At 37.8% G+C, this 23,777-nt stretch overlaps 2 protein-coding genes across 2 annotated transcripts; both read right to left on the reverse strand.

Moving 5' to 3' along the window:
* Nucleotides 1-316: 316 nt before the first annotated feature.
* On the reverse strand, nt 317-3,734 carry LOC114644964 (gamma-crystallin M2-like). Its single transcript, XM_028792938.2, has 3 exons — nt 3,707-3,734; nt 3,133-3,375; nt 317-595 (listed from the first exon to the last, which is right to left on the reverse strand). The coding sequence occupies exons 1-3, from the start codon at nt 3,713-3,715 to the stop codon at nt 317-319; spliced, it is 531 nt and encodes a 176-aa protein (XP_028648771.2). The 5' UTR covers nt 3,716-3,734.
* An 11,128-nt stretch (nt 3,735-14,862) lies between these two features.
* On the reverse strand, nt 14,863-18,093 carry LOC114644973 (gamma-crystallin S-1-like). The gene is made up of 3 exons (XM_028792945.2): nt 18,048-18,093; nt 15,453-15,695; nt 14,863-15,141 (listed from the first exon to the last, which is right to left on the reverse strand). Exons 1-3 carry the CDS (start codon nt 18,054-18,056, stop codon nt 14,863-14,865), a joined length of 531 nt encoding a protein of 176 aa, XP_028648778.1. The 5' UTR covers nt 18,057-18,093.
* Between the last annotated feature and the right edge of the window lie 5,684 nt (nt 18,094-23,777).

The raw sequence follows: 23,777 nt of genomic DNA on the forward strand, positions 1-23,777 counted from the left end.
CTGTCTACTTTTACACTTGAAGGCAGCTCTCAGTATATCTCATCCGACTTTACTCCTCCTCATGTGTCTCACACTCGCACTTCGAATCACACCAAAGCTAAACTGACCAATCAGATTGCTCAGAGGGACTGGAAAAACAGACCTTAGTGTTTTATTATATAGCAGATTATCAGGGAATATGGTTCGACAAAATGTGATTTTCAATCAAGCTATAAAATAATAAAGCAAATCAACATGTTACTGCACGCTTCATTAAGAAAATAAGTCAGAAGCACAATTCATTTATCTGGTTTATTCTTTTTTTAGATTCTCTTGTTTACATATATCCATCTCTTATGTGTCGGAAAGAGCCAATATTAGAACTAAAGCCACCCCAATCACTGAATCGTCTGTATTCGCCAGGTCTCAGGAAGTATTGTCGGCCCCTGTAGTTGGGTTGTTCATAGAACATCCAATAGCCCTCCATCACATTACAGGAGAAAATGTCATTGTAGCGGAAACGTTCATAGACATTAGGGCAGTCATCTGTGAACTCCATCATCTGCCCTCCAAAGTCAGGTCTCTCATAGATTCTCAGCCTGTGTGATCCCCTGAACTGTAAATAAAAGAAGAAATTCACTAATGGCATCAATGAAGTAAGGAATATTTCTACCGTAATACTGTGTTGCATTTCTTACTGAATCAGCCTCAGACTTCATGTGAAGTGCCATCCACTTAAAGCTATTTTGTAGACTGAAGGTTTCCATTTACTGAGTAAATTCTTATCTATAATTTTACTGTCAAACAGGCTTGTAGTAGTTACTCTGAGAAAGTAAGCCATTACAACAAGGTTTCTTAAACTTTATTTTTATCGCAACCCAATCTTTCCCTTTTTAGGGTCTTCGAGACCTATTCCTTGTTTAAGGGGAGGACCCCCTTTGGAGAACTGTGGATGATCACTGGAGGGCTAATTGAGGATGATTGACAGAGCAATGTCAATTGCGTAATCAACCCATGGCGACTCACTTTGAAAACTGTTGACTCACTTTGAAAACTATCCGTGACCCATTACCATTAAACTCATGACCAAAAGGTACCAACCCACAACCCTTTTTTGGGTCATGACTCATATTTTATCCTGCATTACAAATTATTCATTACTTCTCTGAAATTCTAACAGTAATAGGTTATTTGTTACTTCCTGGAAAAGGTAATCACATTACTACTTACTTTACTTTTACATTTCTCTCTAAACCCTTTGTGGGAGACAGCCAGTTCAACCCAACCGGGATGCCCCTGGAATGGAAGAATGGGGGAAGGCAGCTGCTTGTCGACATTGCTTCCCCCAGGATGCTAAAAGGCGATTTCCCTGCAGCATTGCAATACCCTGGATTCCTGCAGGGCAGGAATCATGGGAACTGGAGCCCTGCTGAGTACCATGTGTGCCGCCAGGAGATGCTGCAGGAAGACCTGAAGATTTTTACTTTCCGTATAGCCCGGAAGTACTCCCAAGTCACGAGGATGGAAGCCCCAAAATACTTCCAGGTTGAAGAAAACTCAAGTCCTCCATCTGACTCGGAAGTGCTGGCAAGTCACGTGGGAGGAAGAATGTAAGCACTTCTGGGTCAAGGACTATATCAAGACTGATGGGAGTCCAGCAGGTGAGCTGGAGTCGGAAGGTGTAGGACAGAGCTTCCTGGGAGGTTTGGAGGAGATGTAAAGAGAGAGATAGATAATCGTGTTGATTATTATTATTGTGATTAGTGTTTCTTGCCTGTATATTTGTGACGGTGGTGCTTGAAGGGCACTATTTGAAGAAGAAATTAAAGAACTTCTTGGTGTTTTAACCCGCCTCCTGTGTCTGTCTGTTGTGAAAAAAGGGGGCAACAGTGCCACCTAGCGTTCATCAATTTACATCTTACAAATATGCATCACTGGAAAAGTACACAGATTACACCTAAATGTCCTTACGGTTTTTTACATTGGAAGAAATGACCAATGAAAATGAATGTGAATTAAACTATTAAACTACACGGTGAACAAACATGGCTTACACTGGCACTTACACTAGTTCACAAAATATTCTTAAAATAAATCTTAAAAATTAAAAATAAAGCAGACTTAGCCACTTGAACACTTGCAAACATGAAGTTGGTAAACTGTAAAAGTATCGCTAGTGTAACAGCAAGCAGATGAGACTCCTTATTGATTAGGTGGTTATTTATAGTGTTTATTGTGCAAAACAATCAATATATTCATATCTCTGTTACACCCAAGTCTTTACACTATCAAAAGTTCATATGGTGGTCAAAAAAATTACATATTGAAACAATCAAGGTAAAGACTCGCCTATACACAGACTTCTATATTTTTGTGAAAACGTTAAATAGACGTGACAGGAAAAATCAAAATGCATTTCAGGATGCACTGCTGCATTTCACGTGTGATGATCGCAGTGTTCTCATTTGATTGGCTGTCAAAGGCTCTTCTGTCCCTCTACAGATATAATTCCTTTTGAACTCTTGAACAAGAGGTTATACTTTACAGTGTGCTAAAAAATTAAAGCATCGAACGTTTAATTATAAATGTTCCTATATGCACACCTCAGTTCACTTTGCTCCCTTAAATTAAAATTAAATTCTCTTCCTTAATCAAATCCTTTTAATGTATGATACAACTAAAAAGTTATATTTCAAAGTAAAACTTAAAATCTTAATTTTTTCTTATAAAGAAAAAATTGGCATCAATGCAATTCTAAAGTAAAATGAACTATCAAGTAAAGCAATAAAGTTACACATATCTCTGGTAAAAAACTGAGAGGTGTTCCACACCAGCATGTGCACTGAGAACCTGGAGGGGCTGCCGAGTGGAAAGCCACATTTGCCTCCTCAGATGTTATGTGAACTGGAATGTCTGCCCATTTACATATTATTTGCTTAGAAACATTCTAGTTAAGTCAATAATTGTAATGTGATAATGAGAATTTAAACTGTAATCCATAATACCACTTCATTCTTGGAAAATATACCATGTTAACCTCAACTCTGGTCGTAAATGGTATTTTTTTAAGGTTTATTATTAAAAATATAGTTTTAGTTGCATTCTTCAATTAAGAATTAACCTTCCATGCATAAAAATGAGCAGTCAACTTACTGGTGGAATCATACGGCAAGACCTAATGCTGTCGTTGTAGCCCATCCAGTGCTGGTAGTCAGGATACTCGCCACGGTTGAGGATGTACTGGTAACCCATATAGTTGGATTTTTCGTAGACCACCCAGTACCCACTGTCCACTCGGATGGAGTTGCACCGGTTGAAGTAAGAGTACAAATCGGTGCAGTCACTGCTACATTCATAGTAGCGTCCTTGGAAGTTCCTGTCCTCGTAGAAAATGATCTGTAAATAAAATAAAATAAGTGTACATGTTCAGTGTTCACACACAGCTGGAACAAAACTGAGACAATAGATTTACAAAAAAAAATATAGAGGTATATGACTTTCATATTAAACTGCATATGAAACTGTTATAAAGACAAGGTCGGGCCACCATGAGGCATGCTAAGGCATCAAGTCTATGTGTTGAGTCATCCTGTCAAAATATTTAACTTTCCCCGTGTTCGTGCACTGTGATCACAGGTTGACAACTTAAAAGGCTGACAATCCAGTTCCTTCACGAAAAGTTTATAAAAATCCAGCCCCCCTCATTTCACATTCTGTTTCAGGTTACCTTTCCCATGATGGCCGTTCAGTCGATGCACTGTCATGCTACTGGTGCCTGAAACTCCTCTCTTATATGTCTGGGTGAAAGCTGTACGCTTTGTTATGGTAATCACTGGGACTTCCATATCAGCAGAAACATTTCAGCTTCAACCGCACCTTTGTTTCACATCACAGAAAGGCTTCTTTACATTTTGCGAAAGTCGATAGACACCATTTTTCTGGAGAGCATTTAAAAGAGTAGACAGAATTGTATTGTGGCAGAATGGATAAAGGACTACATGATTCTTTTGTGAACTAACTTCGCAAGGACAGAATCTGTGACTTTGTTTTTATTGCCTTTTTCAGAAACTCTGTAACTACTGTATGACTTTGTCCCATTCCTTTATTATACAGAGATGGAACATCCTACATTGAGATTGTTTAAAATGCTTAGACATACTTTATCATCACCTACTCTTTAATAAGTTATAATAATAAATAAAAGTAGGATTATGTGACTACTAACACTCAAGAAAAATGTATTTATGCATTTGAAAAACCATGGCATTCAGCATCATTGAGTGAAAAAGTATGACGTCTTAATTCGGCAACTTGTAGCTGCCCCCAGCAATTACTGTACATGAATTAAATATGTGCAGTAAGGGCAGCTCGCCTTCTTCTCTGGCCCAGTCTTCCTTAAGAACTTCTTGATCTCTGTAATGTTTAGGCCTCAGCATTGCATCTCTGTAATATTTAGGTCTGGTGTTGGCTTTAGATTACCAAAACCCAGAATTTGGTTCAACTTTAGTAAAGAGTGTTCTTGACGTCCCTCCACAATAGTGTGGTATAGTAACATAACCTTCTTCAACTTACATATTCCAATTTAGGTTGCTGGGTAGTCATAGGATACCCCAGTGGCATTGGGTACAAGCTGAGAACCAACTCAGGAGGAGTTGCCAATCCAACAAAGGGCCACTCACACATACACACATTCGCACAATTTAGAATCATTAATTAGTCAAACATCCACTTACTTTGGTATATGGGAGAAAAAACAGAGTACCCAAAAAACCTGCAGCATTGGAACATGTAAGCTTCACGCAGCAGCAAGCTGTCCTGGGAATCAAACAAAGACTGTTGGATTTGTGAGGCACTCATTAAGCCTTCATAGGCTTAATGGAGACAGATAGATATTTGTTCCCAATAGAAATTTTGCTTTATGATTATTTACTCATTATTATTATTAATATAAATAATCCACTGTTTCATCAGGATCATAGGTAGTCCTGAATCTCTTCCACCTAGGCCCAGTCACTAGCAAGCATACTTCAATTCATTCCAGCTCTTCTTTCCACTTTCTAACAGTATGAATTTCTAGGCCTTACAAGTCTCCCTAACATCATTCTATAATGTATGACCAATCCAACCAAATTTGCATCTTTTAAATTCAATATTAATATCTCCCTAGTTATTTCCACAGATTCTCATTTGTGATTACCTTAGGCTACCAGATCTTACATATGTGTCTTGAACAACGGTTAATAAAAGTCTGTAATTTTGGATCTTCCTGCTGACTAACTATGACTAACAGCTATACAAGAGGACATGCTTTCATGAAGGTATTACTGTGTATAGTTTGATTTTTATATTCCTGTGTAAGCGGGTATACCGTCAGATTTTATGTAATTTTGAGAAAGCTCCCTTCCTTAGAGTCAACACTACCCATGTAGGTGAAGGTATCTACCATCCTTATCACTTCATGTTTCAAATTAATAATATTGTTGTTTCTCTTGTTTATGCTCATCTCTACCATGGTTAATATGGAGATCCACCTTTTTGATTAACAAATATAGATTTTCTTTACTCTACATATTGATGTACTTATGAAACAAAAAGCAGATATCATATGCATAATCTAGGTCTTTGAAAGTTTGGTTTAGTCCCTAAGTTACCTGTCTTGATTTCTCAATTAATACTCTTGAATATTCTGTCAAGAGCTACCAAAATAAGACTGGCAAGAGAAGATATCTTTGCCACACACCAGAATCTGAGCTCAGCAACACACTGCATTAGAAGTGATCACAACTTGCTTTAATCAGATTGATACGATTCCTATAGAGATCATTCTCAGGTTGTGCTTTACAGATATATCCTCTCTACCCTGAATCAAATGCCTTATAATAATCTACAAAATGCAGGTATAAGATTGAATGAAATTCAACTTTCTACTCAACTGTTATCATCTCTGATATAATCAATACAGGGCCTCTTAGGCTGAAATTCAGCCTGTTCAGTTCGGAGCAATTTCTCCAAAGGATCCATTACTCTTTTCAAAACCATCCTGTTGAAAACTTTACTGCTATTGCCAAGAGTGTGATTCACCATCAAGTATCACAATTACTGAGATCGCACCTCTTGGAGATCTTAACAATATTTCCCTTCTTCCACTCTTTAGAATGGCACTCATTTTTCCATATATCCCTAAACAGATACTTCATTCAAGTCTACATTGAAAATCTCTACTGGCATTCTGTCAACCTTTGCAGCTTTTACATTCTTTACCTTATTTAAGGTCTGTAAATTTCTTTTGGATGGATGTGTTACAGTAATCTATAATCATGGTCTATAATATACTGGAGTATCGTCTCCTTAACTTCTTCCATAGTTCAGTACTTCACTAAAATGTTCCTTCCAGTGCTCTACCTACCTTTTCAAGTTAGTGATGTTATGTGTCTCCCATCTTACTTCTAATGGACATACTGCAGTGTTATTGTATACCATTTTTTTTCCTGATAACATTAAAAGCCTCTTTTGTGTGTCATTTATCAGCTGCTTCCTCAGCCTGCTGGGGTATTTCACTCAACAAACACTCAACGTGTTCTCACTAATCCACTCCCTCCTGTCCTTGCATGCTTACCCAAGGGTTGCTTCACAGATGATTTCATTAAACTGCTACCATTTACATTCTACTGTGTGTTCTACCTTTCAGCACTCTATAGTCACTGGCAGAGTAACATTTGTGCGTTAATTTTTGATGACATCATGTTTCTTTTTACTGACCCCTTTCTTCTTGCTGTATAAGAAACATAAACGTGCCAACAATCTTATGATGACTAAAACCTTTCTCTATTCCTTACATTTTCCTACATCCAGGAGTGCCTTCCTCCATATCTGACTTACACATTGTAATGAGAGACAAACACAAAGAAAAAGGTTCAGGGACCCACCCTGTATATTGTAGGATTCGGGTCAAGAAAAAAAGAGCTGGGTGATACTCCTCAGAGAAGTCTGTCACAAAAGGACTGAGTGCTGAGCAAAGGTGCTGGGTTCTTATAGCTGAGGGAAAGGAAGAGGCGGGTCATCTGGAGGGAAAGCAGAAGTGAGGTCGTCAGGGGGCGTGGTCTGAAGCCGGAAGAGGAAGAGGACTAGGTATTACTGTTCCTGTAAGAATGGGAGAAAAGGCATTAGCACACCTGCTTACCCCCTGTGCTTGCGTTTCCGCATTAGCTAGTCCACCCTGCTGCCTTCCATGCGCACGTGAGTGACAACATATATGATCTATCTGATTCTGAGTTCTACAGTTGGTACAGAGACAAATCCATATACAGTACCTTTATGACAATCTTAATGGGGAAAAAAGAGTGACTCTGATGATCAAGGTGCATAACACTTAACAACTGTAAGTTTCTTTTTTGTGCTATCTAATCACCTATGGCCTGAACCTAAAATGAAAGGTGCCAACTACGTAACTTTGTTAGGGTCTTTTCTAATTAGCTTACCTGTAACCTGTTTAATTATCCATGCTGTAATAATCCTTGCGACCCCCACAGCAGGCTGATCACTGACAGGGGCCGTCTTTACTTTCCAGCCTTTATTTTAGAAGAGTTCATCACTATTAGAGGACTTTCTAAAGGTGTCTCCTTGTGTCATTAAGGGACCACAGTTAGACAAGGAAAGAACAACCTAACATCACAGCCCATTCTACAGCTACACTGACTTTAATTATTTATGCACAAACTATATTTATTTACATTAAAAATTATAACAGCAAGTACATAGTAATACATTTAGTCCCATTAGCAACAGCAAGAGGCTGGTGAACATACCCAGATGGCTCCATTTCTTAGTTGCAGATTATGTTTTCTCAATAAGAAAGAAAGAAAAAGATTTCTATCAGAGAAAGAGATGAGGCTCTCTATAAATGTCATTTTTTAAAATAGCAGCTTCACTTCCCTTCTTGCCTAATGAGCATGTTAAACAAGACACCCTGACTTATTCGGCAGCAGGTTCTCACATCTGCTAGCAGGATGCACTGACATTTTCCAGTTTTCAAAGCACAGTTTATACAAAAGAAAATGTAGAAAATGTTACAAATCATCATTATCACTCAAGCTAATAAGCAACAAACTCGTACCACACCCAATTCAAGGTTGGTACCCTGGGACTCGAAGCTTTTTAATAACCCAACTATGCAAAACACTCTGAAATTCTTCTTCGTGTTTGAATTCTCCCACCATACACTGCACTCCTGCTCCAAAAAGGACATAGCAATCCTAGAAAAGGTCCAAAGAAGAGTCGACTAGGCTGATTCCAGGGCTACATGGGGTGAATTATGAAGAAAGACTAAAAGAGTTGAGCCTTTTCAGTTCAAGCAAAAGAAGATTAAGAGGTGACATGATTGAAGTGTTTAAAATTATGAAGGGAATTAGTACAGTGGATCAGGACTGTCATTTAATTTCATCAAGAACACAGGGACACAGTTGGAAACTTGGTAAGGGTAAATTTCACACAAACATTAGGAAGTTTTTCTTTACACAGAGAATCACAGACACTTGGAACGAGCGAATGAACAAGTGACGGTGACCATCTTTTCATCTCGCTATACTTTCACAATTATTTTCACTTATGTTTCCATAGTTATCGCCTGGCCCTCATTAGCAGTACATCACCGCTGCTTTTATGCTTAATTCTGGACATCTTGAGCTTAAAATAAAGCATGTTAACTCAACATAAAAAACGATACAGCCAAAAGCAAAACCACCTGTAAAGGAGACAAGGATGTGACTGAGAATGTAAGTAATAACAGCGTGGCCTCGAAATTTTAAATTATGGTGCAATATTTAACTTTTCACTTATCTTATTTAAATAATTTTTAATTTATTGGACATGCACATTTTTGTCTTTAAAAACTGATAACTTGAAGGTTTGTATTTAGGGGACTTGATTAACATACACACATCTAAGTACAGCACCCTAATGGAACGCATAAAGATTCCCACATAAAATGAAAGCTGTCAAATACAGCACGCTACATCTAGGACTTTGAATTGAATTCAGAGTATCTGAGAGCGGTGTGAAAAGTTATGTTATTTCAATTTTTAATTAGTTCCTGTTATAACAGCCACCAATTAGAAATTTAATGTAATCATCACTGTTGTGTTTTAATTTTGTTTGTATTTCATTGTGGTTTTTATGCAATTATTTTTCATATTCTTACGTTATTTTCATCGATTTTGTTTATTACCATTTAATTGTGTACTGTGTTTGTTCCTTATTCTTTGAGGGTGGAGCCCCAGGAGGTAGAGCCACCCTGACATCGCTACTCCTGAGTCCTACCACTGACTATTTAAATTAAGTCAGTAGAGAGGACTCAGGAGTAGGAGATCATTTGTTTATTGTGGAGTTCTGAGTATTACCGTTTCTGTTTGGATTTACTGGTTTTTGGGAAGTTGTTGCTTTTGATTCTGGGTTGTGCATTTGGACGTGTTTGCTGTGGATTACATTTTCAGGCAATTCCTTTTGTCTCTTTTTGCTGTTTTGAGAACTCTTCTTTTTTTTTGTAGACAAATTTTAAGTTTATAAACATTATTTGCTACCATTTTGTTCACAGTTTGAGGGTTGGCTGGTTATCTTCCCTTTTGTGGGGCTTTTGGATAGTATTGTGGACATTTTGAGTTGTTTTTCGAACTCCCCACTTTTGGGGCTTACCCTAGCTGAATGTAGCAGGTAGTATTTGGGCCTAGCTGAGCTTAATTGAGTATCTTCTGGGCATAATTCCATCTTCACAAATTTAAAAATATTTATATAAGTTTATGTAATACATGTTATAATTTTTGTACATTGTATTTTCTTTCATTTTATTGTGGAATTTGTGTATTTATTACTAATTTTCTCACAGCTAAAATTGTTGCTTCAGCTAGTGTTGTTGCCATGGCTTGATTTGAGTTTTTGTTTATGCAGTCTTTCTGTTATATACAATTTTGTATATTGTTATTAATTCTGTTTTTCATTTTAGTTTGAAATTTGTACTTTTGTAATTTTTAGATTTTCTTTGCTACTAACCGCAGTAGCTTCTGAAGACAGGTAATAGAATAATTTTAAAATATTTGCCATCTATTGCCCTACGTGTCCTTTCAGCTCCTTTTCTCTGTATTTGTGTGTGTATCTGAACGTCTCTTAACTGGCACCTCCTCTCTCTGCTATGTTCCTGTAAAGCCAGCATCTTGGACTGTGTCATTATTTTCGAGGCACCTTTCTCACCTCTGGTGCAGTTTTATACTTTCTGTCACTGAAGATGACTCTCTCACCTTGTATCTCATAAGTCTCCCACTCACACTTAATTTCTCTTCGCATCACCAAAACCAAACTGACTATTCACACCAAAGACAAACTGATCAATCAGATTACTCTTGATGACTGGACACACAGACCTGAGTGTTTTATTATATAATAGATATAGTGTAGATAGATAGATAGATTGGGTTTTTATTTAGTGTGGCTTGTGATATTGTGGTTGGTTTTTGATTCATTTTGTTTTTGTGAATTATTGGATTCCTGGCTTTCGACTTTACTACATTTACTACATAGAACTGTTTCTGGTTGGTGTTGTTATTGGATTCGTTTGCCTTTAGGCATCTTACCTTATTTTGCTACTTTTAGTTACTATCCTGTTTTTTATTGTTACATGTTGAATTCATTTAATTAAAGTTTTAAATATAAAAATCATTCCTGTTTTGTGTTGGATCAGAGGTTTCATTGTTTTCCTTTTCTCCATTTTGTTAAACATTTTGAGGCTTTTTATTATTTAAGAGCATTATCCTCATTTAGGGGCTCTGGAGGCAACTTTTATAAAATTTCCACAGTTATATAAGGATGCTGTTATTTTTATGTGTGACTATAAAGCTATAGAAGTGATAGAAATTATTTCTGTTATATACTGAAACTGCTGCAATAGCATTTTTTGGCTGCTGCTATAATGAGCACCTGAGGTTTAGGATGCACTCTTGGTTTGCTAAGTGAAGATTTCTGAAAATTGCGCCAAGCTACATCATCAGCACAACCACTTTAAGCTGACAGCAGAGCTCCTGTTGTCTAAGATTATTGATACTTTCTTTAAAAGGTCTTGTGCATTTTTGGTTTAGAGTTTATGGAAAACTATTAAATGACTGTGTTTCAAATTTTGATTTTTCAATTACACTTTGGTTTAGATGAACGATAGGATTGATTTTCTTGTTTTAACTGACATATTTGCTTACTTATGCTTCATCTTCTAACTCGTTTTTTCCCTGCCTTTGTGGCCTGCCATTTTCAACATCTTAGCAATAGATCAGGATAGCCTGCCTTTTGAGTTTGGTGGCCAGGCTGCTTGGGGTGAGGCCAATCAAGAGGGTTCAGACCTGAGTAAAGGGCAGTTCTGGCCTTTTGCATAAGTTTTTGGAGGACTGCTCATGCATTTTCTGTTTTATGTGGAAGGATTTCATAAAAAAAAAAAAGTAATATCTTGTTCTGGATATTTTTTTTGTTTTGTTTAAATTTCTTCCTAGTATAAACCTGTTTGTAAGAGCCAGTTTTAAAAAGTTCATGTTAATAATAAATTTGCTTACTTAATTTGTGTAGAACATAATTTTCACATTCACTTCATACATAATGGAGGATTTTTTTTATCCCCTAAAGCTAATGTGTAATGGAAAATCTTTATGGCTCAGTGTGATAGAAAATAATATCTAGCATGTAGGTTAACATTTTTTTAACAGTATCATAGTTTTAATTGTTTAAACAGAAATAAAAGTTAATGTCTAATAATATGTCATTTGAAAGGAAAAGAAGATGTACTGTATAATGAGTGATGATTTTGCACATTTATGACCCTACTAGATCAGACAAGACTAGTTGCGCTTTTGAGCCATCTGTGTCGGAGATGACAAGAGTGGGCCAAGTGTGTAGGGACACTTTACATTCTCTGAGTCACTCAGAAGAAAAGCATGGGCTTGGATGGAGCTGTGTCTGCCTGAGATGAATCACTGACACCCCCATTATGCAAGAGTTGTGCAAGAGACAATTAGAATTTCCCGTTGCAGACGGGTCAGGTTGCCTGTTTCTCATATATTTCATCCTGAAGAGAGGCCATCAAGGGTCAGGCCGGACCACAGACTAGTTGAACATACTAAGACCAAGAGCCACCTTGTAGTAAGCATGTGGACAAGAGATGAACTGCTTATTATCAGGATGCACACTCCCATTCATATTCTGCTTTTATTTTGGGCATATTATCTGTAATATATGATGAAAAAATTTGTTACTTCTTCTCCCCTTTCTGGTATTCAGTCTTGTAGCCTATGGTAATAGATATAAAAAGCAGTGTAATATATGATGGATATTGCAGGAATTTGAGACATTTTGTTCTGGTCTACAAAATAAAAAGTAAAAAGGGAAGAATAAGGTTACTAGGGCTGGGTATTGGCACTGATGTCCCGATTTGATTTAATATTGATTTAATTTGTATTTAATTCACATTCACTGATATATTTGAAGTACTGACTTTTTTAGAGATTACTTAACAATGTACTGAAAACTTTAATATAATGTGTCAGATTTCAGTAAACCTTTATCTGAAAGGTGTCTGCACTGTGTCCTTATAACATATGCCTAAGAGATGGAATGACATTTAAGAATCAGTATTTAATTAGTAATAAACAGTTAACACCATTATTTGGAAAATGTGGAACAAAATGTCATTGCAAAAAAAAAAAACTTTTTCACAGCACTGCACTCATTCAGAATTCACCATAATTTAGCAATTGCCATATCAGAGTCCACACATATGGGGGGCTCCTTGTTTTAATACAATGCAGTGGCTTTATAAAATACCTATATCATCTAGCAAGTAATACTTAAAAAATGAAATATTGCTTCTTAAGTAATAAATGTTATTCAGTAACCTATTAGCCAAGTTTATTCCCCTATTGGATATTGTAAACTAATCTTGAATTAGTCAAAATTAAAGATACAGCCAGAAGATTTGTGCCTTTCTATAATTCTACAAGTTACACATACAGTTGCTCACATGTAACAGTCACGTTAATTAGTCGCAAAAATGTGTCCTCACACTTCATCCTCAGACGAAAAAGGGAAATGTTTTAAAAGGAAGATCTAGTGCTGAGACTTGTTGACTGTAGCGTTGGATGAATGGAACATTAAAGAAAAAGAACCGCCATCATGACTAACAACTCCACTAATATGATCTGTGCAGTACAACTTATACAGCTACTTTAAGTTGGCTGCTTTGTATCACTGGCTGCCTTAAGATTCCAACAATCTCCTGCTTGCTTGGCTGAGTGAGGTGCATTGCAAACATTTTTCCAACGTAGTAGTACAGCTACTGTAGCTATGCGCTGAAAGAAGCCATGTTTATGGCACTTGGCCAGCACTCAAACTTGTGACTGATGTGATTAAGCAAAGAAACTGTACATTGGAGATGCTAAATGGATTTGGGGAACAATGGGAAGTATCTCAGCAGGTCTGCACACTGGTATAGGCAGTGAAGTTGCTCCAGGTGTGACTGGCGTGCATCGTGCTTGTCTTCAACACATCATCCACAGGCTCCCAATTGTTTTCAATGTAATGAAATGTGATTGTCAGCTGCCCTGAATGTCCAGCTGTCACAGGTTAGGGCTGTTCTCTCCAATGACCTGAGAGACGTGGCGATGTTTTGCTTAAGATCTTCACAAACCCTAGGTACAATGACTTCATTCATTTGATTTCCTGTTGGTATAGTACACCGCGGTTCCAAAATCTGTATCATTTGTTGATAGCCCTCGTTGTCAACAACAGTGTAGGGTCTCATTGCTTTACAGATAAAATTTGCTATACTGTAGATAGTTATGTTTTTGGCATGAGACGAATTAAGCTTGGATTTAAACGTTGTCTCCAGTGTACTCGTTTGTACTCGGATGTCGACTGAGATTTTTCAAATTTGTTGAGTTACCACAATACTTAACTTCTGAGTTGCACAGCTTACATGTGGCTTTGGTTTTATCCAGCTGTGCTTTACCGATGCACTGTCTGAATCCGTAGTAAAGCCATACATCAGATTTAAGAGTCAAAGATGGCAGTTTTTGAGAAGTTCTTTATGTAGATTTTTGCTTATCTTCGTGCCAAAATTGAAGATAAGTAAAAAATCTGCATATAGTAATAGAGCAGGATAGATATCCACTAGATCGATCTTGAGACATTAAGAATTGATAACACATTTTTTACATGAATAATAACGATTAATTGGAAAATATTTTTACCCAGGCCAAAAGGTTACCCTTGGCAAAACACTTAGCTCTATTTGTAATGTGATAGCAGAATGTTACTCAGTTTCATAATTAGGTAGTAAAATGTACTGTTAGACATAATAGATTTAGTTACAAATATACAGTTACAATGGCATAACGTTTTCTGACCTTATGTCATGTATACTGTACATATGTTGCGTTTGTATATGTATTAATTAGTGAACAATATAGAAACTTTAAGAGATGTAACCAAGTTATGTAAGCCTTAACAGAAACATCATAGGCAAGAAGATTTCTTTTTCTTGTATGTACAGTATTTCTCTTAGTTTTTATGTGAGCTGTTTTTGCTTTGAATTTCACTAAAACTTGTAAGACACTTGGACTGTGGAATTTTTAATATATGTTTCACGCTTGGTGCTGGAACTTTTCAGTGAAGCTGAGGCTGTAGAATTTTGAAAAACCCCAACAAATTCAGCTACACTGGGCTGTGGGGAAACACTGGACACCAAATTTGGACAGAGTTCTCGTCAAAGGAAAAGTGAGGATGCAAAACAAAATAGTTCATAATTTTTTAAAGAGCATTTACTTCCATAAATTTTAAAGTACAATTTATTTCTGATAAGGATTACATAAATCCTTCTCTCATACGACGGAAAGAGCCAATAGTGGAGCTGAAGCCTCCCCAATCGCTGAATCGCCTGTATTCACCAGGTCTCAGGAAGTACTGTCGGCCCCTGTAATTTGCATGTTCATAGAAGATCCAGTATCCCTCCATCACGTTACAGGAGAAAATGTCGTTGTAGCGGAAACGGTCGTAGACATTGGGGCAGTCATCTGTGAACTCCATCATCTGGCCCCCAAAGTCAGGTCTCTCATAAATCTTCATTCTATAAGAGCCACGGTACTGTAAATATAAGAGTAGTGCATAAGAGTTAGGTGCTGCAAAGCTGCTGATAAGTGCGTGACACTATCATTCACAAGAAGCAATGTCAGTAAGGCTGCTCCAAAGTGAGCTGATTATATTTAATAACGAAGAGGTATTCCATAAAAAAAATAACTTACAAGGCTCATCATGTTTAATGGAACCTCTTTAGCAATGCATCCCCAACTCTAAATTTATAGCTCTGCAGTTGTAAATCAACCCATGTAAAGGAGCTATATATGAAACCTGTGCTTGTATGTACTGTGATTAGAATGATGTTTAACAGAGCTTACTTGTGGAATCATGCGGCAGGACCTGATGCAGTCGTTGTAGCCCATCCAGCGGTGATAGTCAGGGTACTCCCCCCTGTGTAGAAAGTACTGGTATCCCATGTAGTTGGGCTTCTCATACAGCATCCAGTAACCGCTGTCCACGCGAATGGAGTTGCAGCGGCTGAAGTAGGAGTGCATATCAGCACAGTCACTGCTGCACTCATATGAACGTCCCTGGAAGTTCTTGTCCTCGTAGAAGGTGATCTGCAAATTCGGTGAAGGCAAAGAAGCAGGGTTAGAAATAAAAAAAGACCATGTCCTGAATTCCTTCAAACATAACAGTTTATTTTTTATATAACCTCATTTGCTAAAATCAGTAACGTAGCTTATTCTTTATATTTTTAATTTTTGGGAAGTCTAGTGGTACAGTGATCACTCCTGTCACCTTATTACCCCCAGGACCTGTGCTCAGTTCCCATCCAAGTGACAAATGTTCTTTAGATACAGTCATTTCCTTCCACTTTACAAGGGCAGGCATGTTAGATCAATTGCCCTGTGGATGTTAAATGTGCTTGTGTGTGTCCTGACTTCATGTCCATCTATAAGTGGTTGCAGATTTGCTCCCTGTGACCCTGTAATGGAATAAATAGATTGATGGGCTCTTCACTGATGCCCATAATGGAATTTATGATGCATCAGTTACGTATGGCTTCAGATTCTTGGTTGTGAATTCCTGGGAAGCCACTTTGTGACCTTTCTCATTCTCCACGTGGCTATGTGTATTTTCTCCTGGTTTCTTTTGACATCTCAAAGACATTGATGTTACACTGACTAATGACTCCAAGGGGTATGTATGTGTATGTGAAGGTACCCTGTGATGAACTAGCATGCAATGTTAGCTTAGCTCCATGCAACTCTGCATTAGAACAACAGGGTTTAGCAAATACAGTAGATGGATATACCACACACTTATGTCACCCATAACATAATATAACAAAGCATAACATAATGAAACGTAAAATGAAAGCAATACAACAAAAAATTCTGCTCTGTTTTATTCTAGATTTCCATATAGGAGGTGGAGGAACACAATGGTTTGTGATGCTGCCTTCATGCCTTCAGCAACCTGCCCTCAGTAGCTAAACCTTAATAGTTTTCATCATGCACTCGGCTTTCCTTATACTTTCCATATACTTTGAGGTTTTCATTAGTTTGGTAAGATGTTAACTGTAGTGGTCCCGATGAGGAACAAGCATCCCACAACTGACGACCACTGCTTTAGATAGATAGATAGATAGATAGATAGATAGATAGATAGATAGATAGATAGATAGATAGATAGATAGATAGATAGATAGATAGATAGATAGATAGATAGATAGATAGATACTTTATTAATCCCAAGGGGAAATTCACATACTCCAGCAGCAGCATACTGATGAAAACAATATTAAATTAAAGAGTGAACACAAAAGTTTTTGGCAAATGTGCAACTTCTTGTAAACCTCTTGCATAATAAAAAGATTCAGAAAAAGACTGGTGGGTGAGTTTTCACTGCTCTTAATGTACTAAACAATATAAGGAAAAATAATTCCTGGCTGTTTTCTGCCTTACAGCTAGTGCTGTTTGGATAAGCACCCTCAACTCACTATCCCAAAGTGGATAAGTTGGATATACAGTAAAATGGGCAGAGAGATCATTTAAAGTAATATACAGCATTGCTTTGTATTCATAATGCTGTGCTTTATTCTTCCTGCCTGCACTCTCTTTTTCACCTCTCTTCCACAATCCCCATTATTCTGTACTGTTTGGCCCTAGTACTAAAGAGTGTGACATACCATAAGATCACAGAAACCAATGGGAAATAAAATGTACAACAGAGGAAACAGTGATAGAAATATGCCAGTCATCTCACCACCCTGGATTTTCTATGTATTAAGAAGAAAAAGTGATTCAGTACATGATTCCCTGTGCAGTGAATAATCTGTTCATTCAAAACTTAACTTATAAACAAGCTGCTGACTTATTATTGGGACTCTGGACAAAAGAAACCAGTTATAACCAGTTACAAACACACGGGTTAAAATAACCAACTTCCAGTTTATCGTCAAAGAGTTAGAAATGGATGTTTTGCTATCTGCACCCCTTCCAGCAGTCTAACAGTGATATGACTCCAGTCCGGTGGAAAGATGAGTATGTGTCATATTTGGAGCACATAAAATAAGTTTTGTCATGCAGCCATTATTCCATATTTCTCTATCCCCTTTTTGTTATTAAAAGACACAATCTAACACGCCGGACCCAGTTTCATGTTGACAGCCTGCACTTACTCGCACACATAGCACTGATTTACAGTTACACTCAGCTCTTTGGGACAGAAATTGGAACTCTATGGCCAAATCCCACAGGAACTTACCAAGAGCATAAATCTCCAAAGAAACAAATATCAAGCTAGATATTGAGGTCCCTGAAGATGTAAATGCAACACCATAAACCACCAAGGAACTCTGAAATAAACCTTTCTGATAAATGTAAACATAAGTTCAAAAGGGCTATGACAGCAGACTTTATAAAGATGAGCTACCCCAATCATCCCACTGAATGCTTTCAACTTACCTTTCCCATGGTGAAGGTTTGCCTGTTGCTATCTGTAGTAACCCTGTGCCAAGACCACTCTTTTTATACCCCTGGGTGAAATGGACATGTTTTGTAATGTAAATGTCCAGAAGTGCTGCCCAAGCAGAAACTGGACCACTATAGGCAGGCTTTAGTCAAGTGAAATGTACGGCACACCCCTCCATACATGCTGCTTACATGCAAGCTTTAGAAATGCCGGACAATAGAGTGCATGCAGTGCCATAGCACATAAAAGAAAAGGGGGACTCAGTAGGCAGTATGCATATTCCATATGCACTGTGTGCTTTAAAGAACAGCTGCGTCAGCGTTCTCATTCTCCTCCATAAACCTGGTCAGCTGGTGGCTATGTGGCCCTTAGCTTGCATTACTTAGCTCCCTAATTGACTTAAATTGTAAAAAATATCAAAATTACACTTAGAATTTTAAGCAAAACACATTTAAGAAATGTCCAATTACATTTTTGTAATAACATTTTTGTCTAATTACATTATTGACTTTGGTATAGAGGAGGTAGCATATCTAGTAGACTTAACATAACAAAATAAACTGTTGAATCACTGAGTGACCCTAACTTGGTCAGGCAGTCAGTTCTCCAAACCCCTGTATGCTGCGTTATTTCATCTAGCCCTGTGAGCTGATGTTCACTATGAAAAGCACCATACAAAAAAGTACAATTATAATAATCTTCAATAATGTAGAGGACTATCTCTCTCTGTCTCTCTCTCTCTGTAAATTTTGATAACAATTTCCCTGCATTTTGATGCATTTCCTGTCCCGTTTAGAAGAACTGAATCCTTTCTTAGATTTTATTTTCAGCTTTGCGGTACAAGGGCTGTTGTAGAGGTTCTTCAGTGAGATCGTCTTTGAATATCCTACATGAAAACAAGGATTTTCTTGCACATTGTCAGGCTCATCTGTCTAGGTGGCATTATCTCATGCTACCATTTTATAAATATAAATATTATAAATAGGTCTTTTTATACCAGAAATGAAATTGACCTTAAATGAGTATTATGGATCAAATGTACTGCGGTGGGCTGGCGCCCTGCCCGGGGTTTGTTTCCTGCCTTGCGCCCCGTGTTGGCTGGGTTGGCTCCAGCAGACCCCCGTGACCCTGTAGTTAGGATATAGCGGGTTGGATAATGGATCAAATGTAAGGTCTAATTTTATATTGCGTTTTTTCCAATTTTTCTTTTTTTTTAATATAATCAAATCATACAATATCCCTTGCTACCAAATATAAAGGCTGGCAACAACTAAATGGAATAATGTGAGAGGTATTGTGGGCAAACCATCAATACGTGATGGTAAACCTCAGAAATTCTTCAAGTGCCCCAGTTAATACCCCTAGGATGTTCTCTGAAGGTTAAATTGTCCTCAGAGCACCAGGTAAGAGCACATGACTCCTTCCGTCTATAGGTAGATTACTGTGTCTTGTTATGGTGGACACTGAAGAAATTAGTATGGTGTTAGGATTTTTTGAATGTAGTCCTAACAAGGGGGTATAAGGACAGTTCAGTGTCATGGTCAAGAGCTTGAGTGTCAGGGAAGGTGCAGCCTGACAGGGAGGAAGTGATGTCAGAGGTCAGTGTGAGTCAGAGTGTGTTTTGTGCTAATAAAGCAGCAGGGTTTGTTTTCTGTTTATTCCACTACTACGCTGGGTTCCCTCTATATGTATCCTTGCTGTTCAAATAAATCCTTAATTTTGGTAAAGAATACACTATTGGCAATCTTTGCTCAGGATAAAAAATATTTAGAATTTCTCAGCCTATCCCGGGATAAACACTTAAAAAAAATGACCGGAGGTTTCCAGAAGTTTCATTTACCTATTATTAAAAAATGAATTTGTGTGGATAAATTACCACAATTCCGTATATCTATTTAATCATTTTTAACTGAGCCTTCTGAATACAATTTCAGGGTCAAGGAGATGGCATCCATCTCAGAAACATCAAATGCAAAGCAATGATCAATCACGGACAAAGTACCAGGCCAACACAGCAGGACTTTGGCGTGGGCTGATCTGGGTTACAGCCCAGGGCCCTGTATGCTGCAGGGTCTCAGATATTTGTAAAGATGGACAAAAATGTTTGTTCTTTGTTTTTAAAAGAAATATTCCTGCCGCCAGACTGTCTGATTCAGTCTTATTGAACCCTTTAACCTTTATCCCAGAGCTAACTCATCCACCACTAGTCACATGCACACCACCATCTGGTGAGAGAGGTTGGCTGCTTGACAGCATCTGTGGTAGCAGAAGAGCCGAAAAAGGGACAGTAAGCAACCAATCTAACCTGCACGTCTATGGGATGATAAATAAACATAATTTATTATGACTTTGCAACTTATAACTAAATAAGTAATAATAGAAAAGCTATAATTAGTTACTTTTACTTTACAGTGCAAACCTTGTGATATGGCCTATCACAAGGTCAGAGTGCGTAAGCAGTTCTTCCGGGTGCTCTTGTCGTCTCCATCAAACTTATTTTGTCAGTGCTGTTCTCTCTGAAGCTACCACTGAATTTGATGGTAGTGTTAATGAAAAGGTCCCATTTATGTTATTCAGTTTGGAACTGGTTTGTTTTTTTGTGTGTTCAAACAAATCTGTATCTTTTATACATTATAAAATTAGTACATTGTACAATTTTCAATTGCATTTTATCATCAAACTTGTTACAGCTCTCTGAGACTGCCATCAATGAAAAGCGTTATACACAAATAAGTTGAATTGTATTGAACTGTATTCCTCATGCAAGAGGGATTTTTCTTCTAGCTTCTGCTCTCAGTTCAAATGTCTGAGACTCTTCAACTGAATTAGAGTTTTGTTATTTCTTAATAGTGGTATTTCATATATTAGTATCAGTGTATTAATATTGCATGAATTTTATTGATGGATTTGAATGTAACATTTGATTGACATACTGTTATTTAAATCTATTTGTATGAATTTTGACAAAGCTTGATAAACTAATTTTATTAGTCTTAGATGTAACTTTTGCTGCAACATTTTCCTCCTTCCTCTGTTAATTTCCAGACTAGGAACACATGGAAAAACTCTGCAGAAATTGTCAAGGGAGCGAGCTCCAGATCCATGAAAAGCACGTAGTGTTCTGTTTTAACAGGATGACCAGAAACAGCCTAATATGGATTCACAGACAATGAGGGAACTGGAAGTACCTGGGGTGGAGAACATCCAGGAGGCGTAACCCTCCTTTTCACATGTTGCCAGGACCAATTTTAAATGAAGGAATTGGCGACAGATATTTCACTTCACTTTAGTACACTCAAGCCGCACTCCACCAATTGACAGAGGGGATCTATCCTTAATAACTTGGGAAGCCTCCAACATCACAAAATCAGGGCTAAAGATACCATGAAAATTTGTTAGGCTGAAAAGACTAAAATAGTTACTTTTAGAAGAATTGGACTGGACTGGCACTATAAAGTCTTAGGCTCTGTAAACCTCAGATTAATTATTATTTTCTGAATATTGTTTTATTGAATTATTATTATTATTATATCATGATTAAATAATAGCATCTTACATTACAGAGTTTTTGTATTGGTTGTCTGAGTTACAACTCACACACTTAAAATTCTGTTTTGAGTTTATTGAATTGAATTAAGTTGTAAATGCTGTTTATGTGTAGCTTAGGGTCTAGAGTTTTAGGGTCACCACAGAAATCCATCAAATTCTGTTCCATGGATATTTTGATCCTCTTCTCCATTATTTAATGGTTTTAGCTGCCTCTCCCATATGACACGTTGACCAGCACTTCATCGGTATCCTCTGTATTTCTTCACTGAAAAACATAGGAGAAGCATAAGGCAAATACAATACAATACAATACAATTTATTTTTGTACAGTAATCCCTCCTCCATCGCGGGGGTTGCGTTCCAGAGCCACCCGCGAAATAAGAAAATCCGCGAAGTAGAAACCATATGTTTATATGGTTATTTTTATATTGTCATGCTTGGGTCACAGATTTGCGCAGAAACACAGGAGGTTGTAGAGAGACAGGAACGTTATTCAAACACTGCAAACAAACATTTGTCTCTTTTTCAAAAGTTTAAACTGTGCTCCATGACAAGACAGAGATGACAGTTCCGTCTCACAATTAAAAGAATGCAAACATATCTTCCTCTTCAAAGGAGTGCAGAGCATGTCAGAGAGATAGAGAAAAGCAAACAAATCAATAGGGCTGTTTGGCTTTTAAGTATGCGAAGCACCGCGGCACAAAGCTGTTGAAGGCGGCAGCTCACACCCCCTCCGTCAGGAGCAGGGAGAGAGAGAGAGAGAGATAGAGAGAGACAGAGTTTGTTTTTCAATCAAAAATCAATACGTGCCCTTCGAGCTTTTAAGTATGCGAAGCACCTGCAGCATGTCGCTTCAGGAAGCAGCTGCACAGAAGGTAGCAACGTGAAGACAACCTTTCAGCATTTTTACACAAGCGTCCATATCGTCTAGGTGTGCAAACAGCCCCCCTCCTCAATCCCCCTACGTCAGGATCAGAGAAAGTCAGCGCAAGAGAGAGAGAAAAGTAAGTTGGGTAGCTTCTCAGCCATCTGCCAATAGCGTCCCTTGTATGAAATCAACTGGGCAAACCAACTGAGGAAGCATGTACCAGAAATTAAAAGACCCATCGTCCGCAGAAATCCGCAAACCAGCAAAAAATCCGCGATATATATTTAAATATGCTTACATATAAAATCCGCGATGGAGTGAAGCCGTGAAAGGCGAAGCGCGATATAGCGAGGGATTACTGTATAGCCCAAAATCACACAAGAAGTGCCGCAATGGGCTTTAACAGGCCTTACCTCTTGACAGCCCCCCAGCCTTCACTCTCTAAGAAGACAAGGAAAATCTCCCAAAAAAAACCTAGTAGGGAAAAATGGAAGAAACCTTGGGAAAGGCAGTTCAAAGAGAGACCCCTTTCTAGGTAGGTAGGGCGTGCAGTGGGTGTCAAAAGAAGGGGACAATACAACACAATGCACAGAACAGAACAAATCCTCCATACAGTATCAAAATAAAAATTTTAGAAGTATGGAGCAGAATTTAACAGTAGATGATATCACATAAGAAGATTTGGATATATTTAGAGTCCTGGAGACCTCCTCCATCAAGCTGCCTCCCCCATTTGGCCATTCCATTGCTGAAACAGCACTGGGCCAGCCAATCCAATGAAAGGACCCTTCCTTCCCACGATTCCTGCAATCCTCCATCAGGGATGACTTTACCTTAGGCAGGCAAAACAACTTGACAGATGATGAAGAGAAACCCTCTAAATCCTAATGTTCCACAAGAGTACTTATCATTTATTATAACTGACAAAGTTTTTATTGTTAATGGAAACTGTAACTAAAATGACTAAAAAAGCATTTCCTAAATTGAAATAAAAACCAGACTAACCAATCTGCGCCACCACCACCACCTGATCAAAGCACCGTGCAATCCCTACATTGATGGATTGAAGGCCAGACATCCACATGACCATCATCATCTAATTCTTCCATGTGAAGCCTAAAAACCACAAGGACTGATTGAGATCATTGATGTTAGGTAGAATGCCTAGTGGGGACTAGGTGGTCTCGTGGTCTTGGAACCCCTGCAGATTTTGTTTTTTTTTTCTCTGGGCCTCTGCAGTTTTTTTTTTCTTTCTATCCTCCCTGGCCATCAGACCTTATTTTATTCTTTGTTAATTATTATTGTC

This window comes from Erpetoichthys calabaricus, chromosome 2, assembly GCF_900747795.2.
Source record: "Erpetoichthys calabaricus chromosome 2, fErpCal1.3, whole genome shotgun sequence".
Lineage (NCBI taxonomy): Eukaryota > Metazoa > Chordata > Cladistia > Polypteriformes > Polypteridae > Erpetoichthys > Erpetoichthys calabaricus.